The sequence below is a fragment of the Rissa tridactyla genome, chromosome 3 (assembly GCF_028500815.1).
Source record: "Rissa tridactyla isolate bRisTri1 chromosome 3, bRisTri1.patW.cur.20221130, whole genome shotgun sequence".
Lineage (NCBI taxonomy): Eukaryota > Metazoa > Chordata > Aves > Charadriiformes > Laridae > Rissa > Rissa tridactyla.
The window spans coordinates 4570374-4590176 of NC_071468.1; the positions used below are offsets into that span (position 1 = coordinate 4570374).

Sequence of the window (19803 nt, forward strand, 5' to 3'; positions counted from 1 at the left end):
GCTTTTTCTTACTTGCTTAACTCCCGTTGCAGGCATTCTGCTTCACTTCTTCATGCACCTGTCTGAGCCTTCCTGCAGGCGCACACTGTTGCCCTGACCAAAGCAATTCTTCTTGTTATGAACACTGCATTCAGCTGTTCCACAAATTTTTTTTTTAAAAATAACATTCAGTAATGCAAAAAGATAATAGCTGGCACCTGTCTGTAATAAGTACTCTGACATTCCTCAGAGACTCTCTTTCCTCTAGGTCTATGCAGTTGTGTGGTGAATGGGGAACATTTTTGAAAGTGAATTGTTGAACTTTAAAGGTGAATTGTCAGTTCATGAATGAAGTTCATTGTAAATTACAATGTTATTGTAAATAACAATGAGCTAAAAACATGCTAACCTGTTGGAGGAGTAAAGGTTAAGCGGAGAAATTGGGAATAGTGGGCCTAAAAATCCTGAGACTGCAAAATGTGAAGATTCTGGTATGTCTTGCCAGAACTAGAAATGCTTTACTAAATCTGTGAATTGCTGAGTTTAGGAATTTTTAAATTCTTTTTTTTAAAAGAATTTAAAATAATTTTAAAAATTTTTAAACACTGCTCATCCAGAGTTTAGGATCTCAGCTGCTCTCAGAAGCTGATGAGTGCTGGGTCTGGGCTGGACAGCGTTTCACTCCAATACCTAAGGAATGGAAAGTTCAGAAAAATTCTCTTTTATGTTGTAATAGTTAATTTTGAACAACAAAAATAGCTAATATTAACTTATTCCAGAGAGTTCCTTAACTAGCATTTGTGTTTTTGTTTCTGCCTTTTTCAGGTGCCCACCTCTCCCCACACAAGGTAAAGGCACCAAAGATGGGCAGAGTGTGAATAATTTGCAGCTGTTGTGTTAAAAGCAGCTCTGTCTTCAAGGGGGCATGTGCAGCAGGAGTTTTCAATTTCTCGTTCCTGCTGAGTTCCAACTTCCCTCACCGCAGGAAGCTACTAAGGTAAGATGCTGTTCATCAGCTGGCAGCAAACGCTTTAGCTTGCTCTCTGGGAGGCCATGTTTTCTGGCTTCTCCTGAGAGTCTACCACTCCAATTAATTGCAAATTTAGGAAAGAAAGATATTCTGCTGCATTATTTTTGAACAGTGTCTCTCTCTATCTACAGGGAACCTGTGTGTTTAATTCTAGATGGTGGTCTTTTTGTACAGGCTGTCTATCAAAAATTTAGATGTTGAAATACTACAAGTACTATGTTAAGGCTTTTTAAAAAAAAATAAAAAAAGTAGTTTCTTCGAGGAATTTTTCTGCCTTATTTGCTTATCTTCACATTTGGTTATCTTCACATTTCCTTATGTACAGTTTTCTTTAGAGGTTTGCATTAGCTTGCAACATGTACAGTATTCCAGAGTCTTGTTACTGAGTAGAGCAATTGTAACGTATCTGTGTTTCTTGTGTTTCGTTTTTTTTTTTTTTAAACACAGTAAATGACAGAGTAATTTGGGGCTTGTTGGCTTTTTTTCTTCTTGTAGAATTGATGGGTATTTTTCCTCATTTTCTGATGTCTTAGTATTGGGCATTTTTTTGTATGTGACGGTTCAGTGACTTTCCTGATGGTTCACACGTTAGGTGTATTCTTTTGGTTTTCTAAGGATTTGCTTACATTTATTTTGTCTGCTGCATTTCCTTTGCCTTATCTATATAGTCAATGCAAAGAATGGGGTAGTTGGCAAACTCCCAAAGTCAACTTACTCCCATGAAGAGCAAATTGAACCAAAGGTAACTTGTCTTGTGCATCTTTTTTTCCTTTGCTTTTCTTTTTCTTCTATTATTTTTTAGGTTGGATTTGGAGAGGATTTCTGCCTGTCAGCAGTCCTTCTCCCATCAGTAGTGGCAGACTTGTTGCAACAAAGTATTCTAGATGGTAAATTGTTACAAAAAAAGAGATTGGTGATGCCAGGGTAAAATGAGCTGATTCATCCACATGGTTGGTTTGTTCTCCAGCAGGACATGACCTTTTGGAAAAAGAGATGATGCTCTGTCATATTTTGTTGCAACTCTTCTTCATGTTATTGCTACTGTAAGGATTAATGATAAAACACGATCAGTTCAAATGTTGTTCTTCAGATCACAGGCCTGCAGCACCACTGAGAGTTATATGCCATATGCAGCTTGAAAGTTATGTACAATCTAGGTAAACTATGTTCCTGGAAGCATGAGGCGAAGTACCTTGTGTTCTACCATATCCCAGGTACAGGTAATTCCATGTAAATGTTAGGTTTGTTCAATACTGTCGCTGCTGTTGTAGGAGATCTTAGTTGATGGTGCGTTCCACAGCAAATTGTGTTTGTCATTACAGATTTCCTAGCTTCAGCTTAGAAATTCTAGCAACTTAGAGGAGAGACTGTAGCATTTAACACTATCCTACTTTTTGCTGTTTCTTCCCTGCTATTTTTCCTAATTTTTACTATTTTTTTTTTTGGTTTTTGTTGGGGGGAGGAGGTAGGGATCATTAGTAAAGCTCTAGATATTAGCCTTTCATTAAAATCAAAAAACCAATCCTGAACTGCTACTGAAAGCTTTTTCGTTTTGTTTTTTTTTTTTTTAAGAGAATCTGATGAGCTGTACCTGTTCAGGTTTCGTGGTGTTTTGAAAAGGCTGTGATATACCTTATTATTTCCTTTTTGTTTTCGTGTGATGGAGTGGGTAGCCCTTCCTTAGAGTTCTTAAACACCAAGAATGCAATCCGTAAGCACAGTTGGTTTTCATTTGGTGGCTGCCATTTCCCTTTAGCATCTCTTCTGACCTAGTTCTAGCAGCAGATATTTCAAAAATTTCTTGAGTTTTATCTCCTACTAAGATTCTTCTTGTAGTCGTTCGACTATGTGTACTTCCATAGTGTAGCACCTTACTACCTGGCTGAATTGAAATATGATGTTCCAACTGGTCAAGGGCACTGTTTGTTACATTGTGTTTCTTGAAATGATAATGTTGACAGAATTTATTCTGATAAGATAAAAGAGTTTCTAGGTCAAGTCTTTAAATACCTCCAGGGATGGCGACTCAACTGCTTCCCTGGGCAGCTTGTTCCACTGTTTGACAAACCTTTCAGTGAAGAAATTTCTCGTAATATCCGATCTAAACCTCCCCTGGTGCAACTTGAGGCCGTTTCCTCTTGCTGTTACTTGGGAGAAGAGACTGACACCCACCTTGCTACAACCTCCTTTAAAGTAGTTATAGTGCTGAGGGTTATGGTTTAGTGGTAACTTGGCAGTGCAAGGTTAACAGCTGGACTTGATGATCTTAAAGGTCTCTTCCAACAAAAAATTCTCTATGATTCTGTATTTTTGTGCAAGAAAGAATGACAGTTGTGTGACAGAAGGTGTGTTATTCCAGCTTCTGTCTGCATGACTGTTACTTGAAAATTCAATTTGCTCTCTATATCTTTTTGCCCACTGTTACTGTGCAGTTGATAAAAGCTCCAAATTTGAGCTTTTTAACAACATAGTTGAAACATTTTATTAACTATATTAAAGTTTTTATTCAGTAGTTACTTGCAGAATGGTTCTCAGTTCAAACTCATTTTAACCTGGTGACATTAACAACTGTTTGACTTCTCACTTCTTGCAATCCTTTTACTGTTTCTGTTTCTTACAGCTTGGATATTGATATGATATATAGAAAAAAAAAATCATTGAAGTAATTGGGAGTTTTCCTTGAGCCAGTATATGGAACTGTGCGTCATTACTTTTATGTTTTCTCATAGCTGTTTTGAAATCTTGGATCTCAGCATTTGGATATTTGGAATGGAAGCACCGCATAGAAGTGTTTATTTAGTTCAAAATTATTACTGTTGAATTTTAAGATCAAAAATATCTGCGCTATGTTATGTAGTTGTAAAGTGGGTCTTTATCTTGTTTTGCACTTTTTTGAAGTTAAATAAGGATAACGACTGCATTTTGAAATGTTTAAGTGTAGTGCCTGACAGAGACACGTGTCACCAACCTGACTTGTATCCTGAAATTTTGACAGCTCCATCCCGGTGCTTTACAATAACTTGAAGTATGCAGTGAGAAGCAGATACGTCTTCTGCATTGTTACTATTCTCCTACACCATGTCTTAGGAAATTGACCGGATTTGTCTATCTTACTAAGAGACTAATCCTTTAGGAAACTTTAGAGTGTGAAAGGCAGCTCTATTCTCAGTATAGTTTCTGTTGCAGTCTGTCTATTGCAGGTGGCAGATACTGATGTTTGTTTTTTCTTGATTTTGAAGCTTGAACTATATTGTTTGGGTGCTCTATCTTTTGCCAGTGTATACTGAGACCCTTGTTCACCTGTTTTTCTGTCCAGTTCACATCTGTTCCTTGTCTGTTGCCTCTGTTCCTATCCTGTGTGAAAACAGAATGTATCTTCATTTTCTTATGCATGTGTTTTTGTAGATATTAATTTGGTACCATAGAGCTCATTCCATGTCCCTTTGGAATCCCAACACTGTGGGGTTAGCTGGAAGGACTTTAATGAATTTAACCTAATCTTCTATCTTTTGACAAGTGAATGCTTAGCTCCCATTTATGTGGAGAATGATGAACTTCCCCAGCAAAAGCAGTTAAAAATGTGAAATCGGCATGGAAAGTGACTAGGCTCGTGGTTTGGCTTGCAAGCCAACCTGAAGCTTGTAGTCATTTGAGTGAGATACAGCGTTCTTCTAAGGGAATGGAGGGGGAAATCTTAGTAATTAATTGAAGGTTTCTTCTTGTGCCCAAGAGAAGGTGCGCGTAACTTCCTGCATGAACTTATGCTTCATGAGTTATTTGGAATGGTCTGAGGCAGGGCCAGGGTTTGTGCAGCTAAATGTACTTCACTCAATATCCCAAATTAAGCAATCTAAATCCTGTTTGGTGTAAGCAAGAGAAGAGGATATCCAAAGTTCACTTGACTTTTGAGCAACTACAATAATACTCAGGTCACGTTGCTTTATAGATGTGTTAGTCTAAAATTTTAAATATACATAATCTGTGTCTACATATGCACACCAGAAATCATAGTTTCTTATTTAAAAAAAAAAAAAGGAAAAAGACTGTGCTTTGTTTTTGAACTGGTTTAAACTCTTATACTACTGATTACGGGAACTGCAGGTAGTGAATGGGTGTCTCAGTTCTGAAGCTTGCTTACTGTTGCTTGGTCTGAAAGCAAATTTTGAAATTTGCTTAGTGTTGTTGAGCCCCTGTTAAGAGACTGTGATGGAGGACATGATTTCTATAGGGTCATGAGTGTATGCAGGCTGTTGCGAGTTCCCTGGCTAAGTAGAAATGGAGTATCCACAAGATAGAGAGGTTTGAGGACTCTCTTGACTAGAGAAAGTATTATTTCATTTATTAAGATTGTTGGGGTTTTTTCTTGAAAATGGTACCTTTTAAAATGTTGTGTGTTTTCTTCCCTCTTCTTCATTCTTTCTTTCTTTAAGCTATGCGAAGGGATTTTATGTGGAGCTATTAATTTGAAAGAGAAACTAGGCTGAGGCCATATATGTAAGAACCAGTGGTTGAAGCAGTAGTAAAGGAATATTCCAGGTTTAGTTTGCTGCTCTCTGAAAGGCTTCTTGAGGTTAAGTTAGGTGGGTTTGTCTCTGTCTTAATACTGGTCTGAAAAATAAGTTCTAATTTTACATTTCATGTGTTGGATGGTAAGTGCCTGAACAGTTCTGATGTTCACTAAAAGAAACTAATGCAAGCAGATAAGTAATTCTCCTTTAAGTAAAAGCTTTCCTTGGTTTTCTTAAAGCAGAGTGTAGGGTTTGAAGAACAGCAGTAATGAAAAAAAAAGATTTTAAAAATCCTTCTCGGAGCAGAGATCTGAGTTTTTCTCTAGTGCTGATCACTTTTAAATTGATGTTTTTATAGGACCAGCTTACACTGACCTATCATGGCATCCAACAAATTTGTCATTAAGGTAAGTAGAATTTTATAGCTTTCATTTAAAAAGAAAATCCGTAATATTGCTTAGAATGGGTGTACATCAATTTTAAAAGTTAATGACGAAGAGGTGTATCTTTAAGACTTCTGGTCATAGTACCATGTTTAGTATCAGCTTTTCTCTCTCTTTGGAAGCAAACTTCTTGAATCACTGCTCTATCATGAGCACGAAGATTAAAATCATGTAACTAAAAGTGATTAGTTGTGTAGTTAGAATTAGAAACTGCACAAATTCTCAGTAAAACCGTGTTTGCTACCTGAAATACAATTTAGGGTTGATTCTTCTCTCACTGTAATCTTGGAATATTATTTGTGCACTTCCCAGATAATCTAAGAGTTCCTGGTTTAAGGCATAGCAATGTTCTTAAACTATTTATCACACTCGACTATATTTGCCTCTTTTCCCATTTTCAGGGATTAGTTGTCTTACATCCAGTAAAATGCTATTGCAGTTTGTTTTGCAAACAGGCTATGACTTTTGGTTATGTATCTGAAGAGTAACACTTTTCAAAACATTCTATAATAAACATAGCACTTCATAATTCTTCTACTGTAATGATATCAGCTTATCAATAAATAAAACTAATTGTTCAGTAAAAATTGTGAAACCTTCTCTTTTGGACCTTCTGTCTTGTTTCTGTGTTCCTGTATGTCTAGGGTAGTTTAGGTAATACATACATTTCAAAGTGATTAGAGCAATATATTGTTCTCTTGGAAATGTTTGTTTCCAGGAATTTTCTTAGCAGAAGAGACTTTTTCCTCTGTGGGTAAGCTTGGGTTTTTTGGAGGGCAGCTACAAAAACCTTCCTGACTGAGCAGGCTGTGGAAGCTATTGAAGCTTGGTTTTGTGGGTAACCAACCTGTTCAACAAGCGGACCAAACATTTAATTTTTGTGTCCTATGTGTTCTTTTCCAAGGAAAACTACTGTCACTTACTGGGATGTTTGCTTTATTTTTTTTTTTGCCATTTAACATGATTATAAACCTTAATGGTATCATGTCTATACTATTGACTGCTTCTAAAGTGATATAGGAGTTAGGAGAAATATCTTTGATTTTGAGCACATTTTACCTGATATTCTGAGTCTATATGCCACTGATGTGGGTAACAACAGGAGCTGATGCTGAAGGCATTGTTTTTCCTCAGCTGAGAACTCTTGATGTCATCGATACTAATGTAAGTGCCCAAGAAAACAATGGTGTGAGTTGAGATATCTTCGCTAGATAAAAAGCCTTAAGATATTTGATTACTGACCTGCATTATTACAGCTTGCTGATTCAGCATAAACACTTTACTGGTATTCAACACATACCCTGGCAGTCACTAAGTAGTTTAACATCACTGACTATCTATGCAACCTGTTAGGTTCTCATTGAGCGTGCGTTTTTAGGTAAGCAGTATCACCAACACAACTTTTGAGACTGCCAATGAGATACAACTTTATTTTTTCTGATAGTATTTGAGAAATGAGGATAAATTTTTTTCGCATGTACTGACTACTGAAAATTAACTTTGCTTTGGCTAAAATGTATTGAATATATGTGAATATGTATTAAATATAAATGAAAATATGTGAAAAGCTGACTGGAATTCACTTTGTGCAGAGGTGCGTAACGCTTGTTAGATTGGGGATTTTGTGTGTGAATTTTTGCTTCTTTACATTCAACGGATTTGTATTTAATGTGAATATTCTCTTTTTAAAGACTGTTCAACTTTCACATAATTTTTTCAAGGAAGATCCCTGTGCAGAAGATTCTCCATCAAAAAGCGGAATATATTCCCGCTTTTCTCTGCAGGGAGAGTATAGAAAATACTATGTTCTTACTTTTAGGTTCCTCGTGTTTGAACTGATAGGGGTATTTTACCGAGTCTGAAAATGTTCCTCAATGCCTCATCTTCTGCATTCTCTACTTCTAAGATTTAGATTTTGTAAGCATGTGTATGTTAATCTTTTGATAAGAAACCGAAAAGTACAGATTGTCAGTCTTTCAAGTCTCAGCTGACTGGAATGTAATTAAGAGAAAAACACCTATAATGTGTTTAATGGCTTTGCTTCTTAACAGCATGTATTTTAGATGAGAATCTCTGTACTTCCACTGTAATGATCAATTACTTTCAGTAGAGGGAGTAGTTGGCCTATTTTTGGAAGGCAAGCCTAAGCTTGGTTTTATGGGCAATTAAGAGCGATTGAAATAAAATAATCGATGCAGTAAAATAGCTTTAAACCTTAATGCAAAAACTAAAGTTAAGTCCTAAACACACTTTCTTCACTTGCCAAGTACCTGGATGCTGTGGTGCTGTGATGTGCAATAGATAGTTTATGCAAGTTAAATTTGATAAGCAATTTTCAATTTTAGGAAATATTGATACTTCATAAAGCGCTGCATGGTAAAATAGCCCCAATTCTGGAAAATAAGACATATGAATTTAATTAAGCTTTCTCTGTGTGTCGCTAGAATATTTTACTGCTGTTCTGAGAAATCTTAACTTTAATTGGTGAGGCTTAAAGCAAAATCATGAACACTATATGGATTTGAAAAATAATATCGCTAGGGTCTTATTTAAAACTTTGGACAAACTAGAAAGAATTGCTCTTCCAGAATTGTGTAAATTGACTTTTCCATGCCAAACTGCAGAACTAAATATAGTAATTTTTATGGCTGTAATAGAAAAATTTCATTTACTGTTTTCTGCAGCCTGTTCATTTGCCAAACACTAAGGCTTTAAGTTGTTACTACATTTCAATAGCTCAACTCAAAGGGAAGCTTTTTTACTTTGCCATTTCCTACTTTGACATATTAAGAGCTCTGTTCTGTCTCAGATTTGTAGGCCTTTTCTAGCAGATATCTTAGATTAAGATAGTTATACTTTCAGTGTTCCCTCTGGTCATCCAGCACACTCCGCAATTGATTTTTCATTAATGTTCCTTGTTATCAATTTAAATTATTGCATGCTGGAAGTGTATATGAAACTTTTTGATCCTTCCTACCTCAAACTTTTTGCTAGCCTTAAATTGCAAGTTCCTTTGAAGCAGCGAGCATAATTTTCTGTTTTATAGTGGGAACAAGGATGGAAGTATTGGAAATAATTTGGCAGAAAAATGAGGTCAACTTTCCCTTTCATTTTGCTTGTGTATGTATCCTTTACTTTTATTATGTTGGTGTGTCTTAATGTTGTTGTTAAGATACTGATTTATAATCAAAGGCATCTTAACATCTGTCTTTGCATATCTTAGAAATGCTTCATGAAAGAAAGCGTGCGTAGAAAGAATGCTGATTATAGGCCCCTAATCTGATCAAATATGAGAAAAAAACTTTACGGTGAGGGTGACAGAGCACTGGAAGAGGCTGCCCAGGGAGGTTGTGGAGTCCCCTTCTCTGGAGACATTCAAGACCCGCCTGGATGCAGTCCTGAGTAATGTGCTCTAGGCAATCCTGCTTTAGCAGGGGAGTTGGACTAGAAGACCTCTAGAGGTCCCTTCCAACTCTAAAAAAATTCCGTGAACAGTGGGTAGAGGGAAACTGAAAGATATCTTCCTGTCAGACAATATGCTAGTATGTACTTACAGTGCTGTATTAGACCATTTTAGGGTCTGCTCACAGACCTGTAGAAGGTATTATTGTCTTTGGTCTGGAATAAGAAAATGAGCAGTTTATTTTGAAGGGACCTTTTCTAATATTCCCATGCATGTTTAAATGTCTTAATAGATTTCTAATGCTAAAGCTTCACCATATCTCTAGCCTTTCCAGTGCTTTCTCTTTTTTTGGCTACCAGTTGATATACAGAAATCTTTGTCGATGTGCTATTATTGTGTCAGATAAGTCTGTTTGGATGATTTTTATGTGACAGCTGAGTGGGCAAGACAGATTAAAGTTCAGATTTCTGTGAAGTGTGTTCATTGAATTAGCTAATCAATATTTCTGCAAGTATTTTACTCTGTGAGAAAGTGGTGTGTTTGCTGCTTCTTGCAAGTTGTTTGGAGAGAAAAAAACTAGGGAGATGAGTAGGTTTTCTTATCTAATTTTTATTTTTTTCTCTGATGTACATAGTTTTGAAATGTTCAGCATACTGATTTCTAGCTGGAGAGCTAGTTTTTTTTTTTAGAGTGCTTAGTTAAGAAAATATCATATTTCTTAGTTATTTTATGTCCTTTTCTTCTTCCCCATTGCAAAACGAAGACATTTATATGTGAAATTCCTGTGGTTGGAGTATTTACAAATGTTTCAAGAGGTAATGGGCACAAACTTGAGCATAGGAAGTTCCACCTAAACATGAGGAGGAACTTCTTTCCTTTGAGGGTGACAGAGCACTGGCACAGGCTGCCCAGAGAGGTGGTGGAGTCTCCGTCTCTGGAGACATTCCAAACCCGCCTGGACATGTTCCTGTGCAACCTGCTCTAAGGTGACCCTGCTCTGGCAGGGGGGTTGGACTAGATGATCTCCAGAGGTCCCTTCCAACCCTATGATTCTACGATTCAATAGAAATATGCTAAGATTAAGTTTTCTACAATCAGATAGAATTTGTAAAAGTTCTCCCAACTGATTAAAGGTTGTTGAATTTTACGTGTCATGGATGTTCTTACATTTGCTTTTTGGGTCTTTAAAAATTAAGAAATAGCTACACTAACCATTTAATGGTGGTTAACTAGGGGTGGTGTTCTCCTAAAGCAACATCGCTCACAACTATAAATACAGGTGGTTGGAATTGTTATTATCAAGTAGTATCATACACTTCACTCAGCTGTGATCTTCATTTCTAAATGAATGGATAAAATATGATCCTTGCCTAAAAGGGCTTAAAAGTCTTAAGAAGATAACAAGGGATCTGGGGGAAAAATATGATTTAAAATAAGAAGTAGAAAACAGTAATAATAGATAGAGGGGCATCTATTTAGTTCTTTTTCTTAACTCTGCATTTAATTCCCAATTTCATGGGACCAGATATGGAATGACTAAAGTGATGAGTAAATAAGTTCCAGAAGAAAGAAAAGAGGAAATTGGGAGGTAGAGGGGGGAGGAAAATTAAGTGTACGGTCTAATTCTAAATCTCCTGGAGTCAGTGGAAGTTTCCTCACTGACCTCAGAGGATTAATTTTCAAGCCTAGGGAAATGATGAGTGGATGAAGAGTTGAGAGATTAAAGTGTTAGCAGAAGGAGAAAGGAATAGGAGGCCAGGGGGATAAACATCAATAGTGGAAACACTGCTTTTACAGGGATCACTTGAAATAAGGAATAAAAGAATGGTTCAACTTGCCTTTTTTTTTTTTTTATAATTCAAATAAATTAATCTGATTAGTTCCAAAAGTTCTAATTGTGGCAGAAAATGAGGCTTTTGCTAATTGTAAGCACTATATCACTGTGACGGTGGTATGGGATTCTAAATACACACCATACCAAGTGATACTAATTATTATTATTTTTTTTAGATGTAATTGATTCAAAGGTGTAATTGCCACATGCCTTATTTCTGACCAGCACTACCATATTTTACACCTCCACTGTTCTGCTGCTTGGAGATCTTGGTGGTACTGCCTGGTTGACCCCTGAGTCCAGCAGTGAAGGAGGAAGGGATGGGAAACTTAGAAGCAGACTTCAATCTCTTTGAGTCCAGCAAAACATCAGGGCTTAGCAGAGATGCTGCATGGGGTCACTGAATGTCTTGAGGTCCTGGGAGAGACTGAAGCTTGCGCTGTAGGTGAAATTCTTCAATTCTTTCCAGTGAGTTCAGAGGGAGGTTAGTAGGCTGGGAGGTAAAGGGATCCATGTTTCATTCAGTACCTGTTAATATTGTGTACAGACAGTTTAGTGATGCAGGTTAGTATCATGGAAACTTAATATAAAAATTTTCATATTGTTTCATGTGGCCTTTCCCCACCCGGGGCAACGGATTCTGATATGTGGAAGTTATCTCAGTATTTGATGTATGAGTGTGTTCTGACTGGACTATGGAGTAAAAGGGAGAAGAGGGACTGATGACATATTTTTATTCTTTCCTTATGTTTCATCCATGTGGTTCACAACTTCCTTAAAAGGAGTCTATTTTTAAAAGCAAAATTATTGCTGGGTTTCAATTCTCAAATAAAAGCTTAGTTTCAGGACATTTTGTGTGCACTGCAGCGCTTATTCAGCTGTGACTTTGCAGTATTTTTCTTGACTCAATAGCCAAACTTTTTTGTAAATAATGGTACATGGCACCCTATTTCGGCATTCTGCCGCAGTCATTGCTAAGCATGAGCACTGATGACGCTCAACTATTGTGAAAACCCTTTAAACTGCTGATAAAATGATGACTCATGGTCACCTGATGAAAACAGATTCATTACCATGACTCCAGAAACTTTAGATCCCATGTAAGTGTTTCACTTCCCACACTAGTCCTTCTAAAAGGGATGATGATGCAGTTATTTTCTAACAGTTGACAGCTGCTCAATTAGGCTGTGACAATGTGGTTGGCAAAAACTATAAATTCCAGACTTTTTTAATAATAGTTTAAGGAACTAAAAATCTGTATGTGCTGTGAAGAAGTCACCAGCGTTATTCGCACTGTTACTTGGAGTGTTTTCTAATCAAATTATACATCTTAGATTTCATTTACCACTACTGAATTAAGTTCTTTTTATAGTGGATCTGACCCAAACCTCACTGAAATCAATGGGCTTTGGATCAGAGCCTGTAGGAGTATATTGGCAGCACACTGTAACTTAACTAAGGACATACTAATTTATTTCACCAGCAGCCTTCCTCAGTTCAATTTATCCGTCTTTTTAAAACGCAGTCTGTTTGTCTATAATGTCAATGTCTGAAGAAGTTAGGTTGGAAAAATATTGAAAAGTGATACAGCCAAATAATAAAATATAAATCAGTTTTAATTTCAATACGAAAAGAGTAAAATGAAGACCCCAGTGTTGCCAACTTGTGATTACCCAAGCACTGTGAAAAGATGGATAAAGTAAAAATAAAATTATAAAAACCCATGAAATTAGCCTTTAGATATGTATGATTCTGTGTTATAAAGCAGAGGAAGGTGCTCAACAAGTAACTGAATGTAAGGTAGCGTGGAATGGTCTGGTCACTCTTAAATGATCTGGAGTTCCACTGGTGATTTTTGTCTTATGCTAGTTTCCCTCTTTTGACTGGAAATATTTCTAACTTGAAATGCTGTGAAGCACCATGCTTAAGAAAATAAAAACGTTAAGTGATTTCAAATGTGTATGGTTGAAACTTCTGCTAGAATGGATAATGTTGGTGTGTGTACGGGACCAACATAAAAATATTATTTTCTCTTTCTTCTTAAACAAATGTTGATGAAGAAGAATTCATGCTTTAACATGCAGACTCCTACAGTTGTTTTTTTTTAAGTTGTATGTCCATTTCTGGGTGTTCCATTTATTTTCCAGATGACTCATTTCAAACTGAGATGATGACCATTATGTATGTATTCTGTGCTAAAACTGGGACTCACCTAGTTTGAAAAAGACTGGTCTGATCAGAATTGCATATTACCTTCAGTTATTAGGAAAAAAAGGTAGAAACAAGATAAATTACTTAGCTGCTTTAATATCAGTCATAGAAACTATGTCAACAGTTTATGTATGAGAAAGTCATGGCTGCTTTTTTTTTTTTTTAATCCCTGAATCCCTCTCTGCCATTTTTGTTAACACAAGCAGCATAGTAATGAACAGGCAAAAAGTTGCGAATTTAATAAAGAAATTTAGTAGTAATGTCAGAAATACATTTGAAAAATGAAGGACAATATGGAGTAAAGCGATATCTAAATCAACATAAAAGAACTCTTAAAACAGAAGGCAAGTTCTGCTAGAGTTTGTCTGTATTCTAGCCCTTCTGCTAGAGTTTGTCTGTATTCTAGCCCTTAGCTATCTCTAACCTTCTGTTTTTTAGCAGAATCTGTCCACTTTTGCCTTCATATGACATTGCTTGGCCAAATGAACAGAAAGAATAAACACCTTTATATAATGAATAAAAATCAGAGTAGCTGTATAGGTTCATTTAGTCATACAAAGAAATGGTAAACGAAGATAGGTCTTGCCAAGCCATGGTGTCTGTACCTTTGCATATCAAGCTAATCTATTTTTTATTTCCCTGCTTCATAGAATGAAGTATTTTTAATGAGTCCTGCACAAAACACAACTCTGCCTTCTTACTACAACACAGTATTTGTAGCTGAGAGATTTTAACTTGGGTAAGTGGGGAAAAGACTAGTTTGTGATCTAGATCATGTGCAGAGAGTTTTGAACCAAAATTTTAACTTCAGTGATTTCAGTGCTTCAAGATGATCTTTTCCTTTTGGCTGTGTACACTTTGCTAGGCAAATATGGTCCATTTATGAAGCCTTAAGAGCAAGCGTCATCTTTCTTGGTTTTGTACTTTTGTGTCTTTGTAACTTCTTTCATTGTGGCATCTTTGCCATTTCTGCTATCTGTGTGTTTTACAGACAGATCCTTTTGCATGAAATCCTGAATGTACAAGCTTCAGCAAAACAAAGATTTTATTCCTTTTTCTATGCCACTTGTCATGTACATATTAAATAGCATTCCAGTGGAGAATCACTGTAAAGATGTTGCATCAAATGCACATTGAAGAATAACTAGTCGTTAGTCTTGAGGGAGAGATAGGAAAAGAACAGAGGTAAGGACGAAAGCCATGATATCACTGGTTTCCATGCATCAAGATGTGACGCAGCCACAGAGCATTTTCTCAGCATTTTCTTACTGTTAGTGACTCTACCCTCATTTTGCTCTAACAACATGTGCAGTAACTAGACTAGCTCTGTCCCACATGTAAGGTTCACTTTGCACAGCCCTGCTTAGTTTCCAGGAAGTAGTAAGGTGCCTGGCATAGCTGACACCACTCAGCTGGAGAAACAATAGTTTATTTAAGATCCAGTTAAATACAGCCTTTCAAGTTCAAGCCAATATTCTCCTATTTTAAACTCAGAGGGTTGTCTTTGTTCATTGAATATACCAGTGATTTAATAGCACTCATAATTAAATTAACCAAATATATATGGTCGTGGTTTATCCTGCTTTGTATCATACAGATAAAGGGTGATAGAAGTGCATAGCTCTGAACATAAAATATTTGCTGAACTAAAGAGTGGGGAAAGAGCTAAGTCTTTGGCCATTAAAGAGGATCTGTTCAATGCCAAGATCCTAGGTTTTGACAGTCGGTATGGCCATGGAGTATATAACTTTCCCTTCTTTATTTTGACGTTTCTGTAGTATAAAAATAGGAAGGAGAGTAATATAAGTAGCACTACCATAGTGTGTTGCCTTGCCATAATAAGGTAGTCTTCAGTTGTGGAAAACAAACTTATGAAGAGTTATTCCCTTTGTGGTATTGTCTGTAAGTCTCTAGTTCTTTTTTTCCTGTGTGTTAAACTGTCATGTGGTAGCAATCTATGTCTTGGGGAATTTACAAACAATGTAAATGGCAGGAGTAAGTCTGATGTGTGAGAAGTTGAAAATGAAATCCACAATTTAAAAAAGCAATCAAGCAAAAACATATTTTTGCCTCAAACAGGTGTTGAGTACTGAGTCTTTATAATATAATATGAAATAGACTAAATAGCAGCGGCTGGTGCTATTGGCTGCCATGGGTGTCCCAGCGGAGACAAATCTTACAGGGGGATTTGGAATAAAACAACAACATTGGTTTTCTTCAGAAAATTGTTAGAAGTTGTCATTAATTTTAAATCTTTTTATATGTCAATTTATGCATCTTTCAGAAAATTGAATGAATATTTTATTTTGCTTTTATTGTTTGGTGTAAACAGAGTCTTCTTTTTGAAGAAGACTTCAAACAAATGTTGAAGAAAATGTTTCTTTGTTTATATCCCTTCTTCACCCTGATAATTGTCAAGAATTGTGATTTGATTTGCAGAATGTTTGGAGGATACGATTGGGGGTACTTGCTGATTATGAACCGAAAAGAGATTTAGTTACAGATGCCTAGCATATTCTACATAGTTCAGGAAAATCTTTGCTAATTTGAAGCCATTTTCTGTAGAGCTGTTGGATGATGACATAAGAACTATCTCTTTGCTTTTGTTTTATAGAGGCCTACATTATTAAACATGTAGGAACTCTTGAGATTTGGTCTGGTTTTATAAATTTCTATTTGAACTATGATAGAAATTTTGGGAGGGAAAAATCCAGTTATGAAGAATAAAATAAAAAAATATTGTAAGTTCAGAAGTGAAAGGATATTCAGGTATCGTTAGAACCTACCTTTTTGTTAGAGTATCTTTTGCAAGCGTCAAGGAATCTCACAGTATTTCAAGCTGTACACCTAGACAATCACTGAAAGCTCTGTTGTTGGTAGCCATCATTGTGACAGGGTGCGGCAACCGTTATTCATGTACGGTTATGAGACAGCATTCCTATTCCCAGCTAAGAAAACTAAGGTGGCAAATTATAATTACCAGATCTGTCAGTTGGCCAGGCTGTTGGATCTGTAAAAAAAAAAAAAAAAAAAAAAAAAAAAAAAAAAGTGTCATGGATACCACTGATGATCAAAGACTGTTAAAACGTAATAGCAAGTTTGATCTTCACAGCGGACTACAAATTCAAAACTAGTTTAGAAGACGAAAGTACTTTTGGCATTACCATCAGCATTGCTTGTTCCTTGGAGACCCGTGTGTAAGCAGAGCCTCGCTTCACATCTATTGCTCTGCCAATTTGCTATTCCTCGTTTACATGGAGATATTAGGAATAACAGATTGTCAAACACTTCAGCTTTTTTTTATTAAGAAGCAAAAAGTGGAGAATTTCAGTATCCTCAATAACTCTCATTAGCTGTGGGCTCTGTTATATGGAGCTTTTTGAAATGATGCCTGAATAGTAATACAGAGCTGTGCCTACTTTTCGGAGTGCAGATGTTTCTGAAATGACTTCAGCTTGTATCTTCCTTGTCAGTATTTGTATTCCATGTAAGAAGTGGTTGTCTCCTTAACACCAGGCTTTAACACTGACTTTATCTACATAGTTGTTAATGACTTTAAATTGATGCAAATGGTATTTTCAGAATCAGCAACATAATGATATTTAAGAGGGTAAGCTCATTCACTGTGAACATCTACTTTATAGTAATGCCCACATAACAATCTCTGCTGCTGGCTGTCATCATATTGGTATTTGATTTTGAAATACTACTTCTTTCTCTTTGGATTGCCACACAAATGTAGCAGTTAGACCTTGATAAGCAAATGGTGTGCTCATTTTTCTAATTTGACCGTCTGTAAATGAGTTCTGTGATCCTCAAGGTGTTCTGATTAGTTCCCTTGTGTTTTCAGTAATAGTTTGGACCTCTTCAAAAAGTCCTTATGCTACATCTTTAAATGTTAAAGTAGTAAGATATTAGTCCAAATGTATTAAAATATAATGTAGTTTAAATGCAATGCTATCTATTATCTTAGTAGCGTGGTGAAAACCAGCAAGGTTTCTTTTCAAGGTAGTTCTGTTGTGGGCTTGTGTGATGGTTTCTGATGTATTTAAAGTGAAGATTCCAGGTTTTTCTGCAAAGTGAAAAGACTATGAAAATTCTGTTCTGAGAGAGCTTGTTCTCATCAGCAAAGATCTCGCTTGCTTTTATTTTCATGTTTATAACAGCACCTTACAGGCACTTACAAATCAGACAGAAATAGGGACAGAAAGAGCTGTGGAACAGGCTGTGGAAGGTCAGTGTCCTATGTGGGGAGCAAATCTGGGATACACTTTCACTGGTAGAAGTGCTGTTGACTAGCAGGGGTCTATGTTTAACTTCAAATTGTGGATAAAGTGCAGTTTATAAGCATGAAAATGCAATTATGTTGCAACCATCCATATTCTAAGGAACAGATTGCATGTGAACAGGTGATGGGATTGGAATGATGGTGGTGGTGATACGGTTGGTGAGGGAGGAAGCTGCTCGCAGGCCATCAGCCCAACAGCCGGGGAACCCCGCTGGGGTGGGGGGCAGTTTCAGCACCACCCCCGGCTCGGACAGCAGCTCCCGGAGCCCCGTTGTTCCCCCCAACCCAAGCTCCGCCATCCTCCCACAGAAGTGTGGGCTCCTCGGGCCTGCGGAGGACGGCCTGCAGTCTAGACCTCGTCCAACAGCCTGACTGGCCAGTATAGGTGTGGAAACCGAGTAATGCCGCTTGGTTTGTTCCTCCCTGGTATAGTTTGGCTAACTAGTCCCCCTCTTTGAAGACAGAGAAATGGAAAGCGGTGTTAGTCCATTTCAGTTCTGCCTAGTTACAGAGCTCTACTGCTTCCTTTGAGGAAACTCAGAAGAACCCCTTTCAAGGGTCATTTACTGTTTGTTTTTATAGCGAATTACCCTTCATACATATTTCTTTTCTAATGGCTTCTTGATCATTTCTCTAATTTGGGAAGTATACTTTTAAAGACTTTTGGTGACATGTTTGTTTTTCTTAAATGCTTATGGAACAGAAACACAACCTCATGAGGCATGTGTGTCCCAAACTGAATTAGAATGGTCCCACAGTGTTAATTCTGTTCATCCATTGTTATATCCCTGTTTTTTTCTCTTGTAACTTTACTCCTGTAATTTTAGAGAAGAAACTATTTTGAAGAACCTTGCTTTCCATGCACACATTAAAAATAACAGTAGGGTATAAGCATATGGAAAACTTAATAGGAAATTTCCCCTTCCCCCTTCACCTTCCCACATATGCAAATGAACAGTAGGGGCGGGGGGGAAAGGTCAAATAGAACCAGAAATCTGTCTCTGACCTTTTTACACCCACATTCTTGATAACAACCTTGCACTTTCAATCTGCCTTTTTTTTCAATGCGATTTTAGGAATTTCAGCCATGGGTAGTGGAGTTCACAGATAGATGCTGGAAAGATTATGGCCTCTGCCTTTTATTGCTGGGTGTAGGAGGAAATCTCAAGTAGTGTGAAAAATATTGAGAATTCTTGTATTGAGTGATTGAAGAAAATATTTATTTTATTTATACTGCATACTTGCCTTCTAAAATTGTATGTTTTATTGCTAGACATAGAATGGGAGGATGGGACAGGCCGACACGCTTTAACTATGGCAGTCTTTAGATAACTGTGTAAGTGGTAAAGCTACTGATGGATCTCCGTGCATCGCAGATAGCTTGCATCTGCTTTTCCCTAATGGTTTCACAGTGCTCTCTTCAGTAAAGCATGAGAGCAGTACGAGGTTTTTTTTTTTTTTATTTAAAAAAAAAAAAGTTATGGGTAGTTGCAGAAGACTTTCCAGTGATTTCTAAGTAAATTACAGCAGAAATTTGCTGTAATTTTTTTGCAGCAAAAATTTGCTAAAAATCAGAAAACTAGAGATCTAAGGCACTCATGTACTACAGCTGTGATATAACAGTTACAGTTGTAATAAAAACTAGAATAATTTAATACATCTCAGGTGCTAAGAGAATACGAGTGAAGTTACCATAGTTTCAGAATGTCTTGGTTTTTAATGATGACGATATTTTTAATGTCTTCATTTTTTTTCCAACTTTTCATTTCTAAACAAAGTAAAGGGAAGAAAAATTAACTTTTTTGAAATATGAGTTCTCTGTTTACTTTTAGAAAAGCTTTGTTTCAATTTATTTCTTAATTACTTTTATAAAAGGGGATAAAGATGTAGGTATGTGTATGTTGTAATGCTCGTTTTAGGAATCTTAAATCTCAATGCTTCTAATATTGGCAGTCTGGCATTCATTGTAAGTATAATACGTTATTTCATGCTGCTTCTCTTTATATTCGTAGTTATGATACTGAAATGTTAAGACCACACACAGACAACAAGGTCTCTAGCTACTTACGCATGTAAACAGTCTGGCTTTTTACAAAGTGGAAAAATA

General features: G+C 36.6%; 1 protein-coding gene across 12 annotated transcripts in view; it reads left to right on the top strand.

Moving 5' to 3' along the window:
- The window catches only part of SLX4IP (SLX4 interacting protein), a 79348-nt gene that overhangs the window by 469 nt on the left and 59076 nt on the right, over positions 1-19803 (top strand). For 3 of the 12 annotated variants that reach the window (XM_054196754.1, XM_054196761.1, XM_054196760.1), the window contains exon 2: positions 805-976. In XM_054196754.1, the coding sequence (XP_054052729.1) occupies positions 905-976 (72 nt within the window). In that variant the 5' untranslated portion in view covers positions 805-904. Of the gene's footprint in view, positions 1-804; positions 977-1811; positions 1897-1919; positions 2224-5875; positions 5925-14058; positions 14148-19803 lie in introns of those variants that run through there. The other 9 variants (XM_054196763.1, XM_054196757.1, XM_054196762.1 and 6 more) reach the window with 7 other exon arrangements.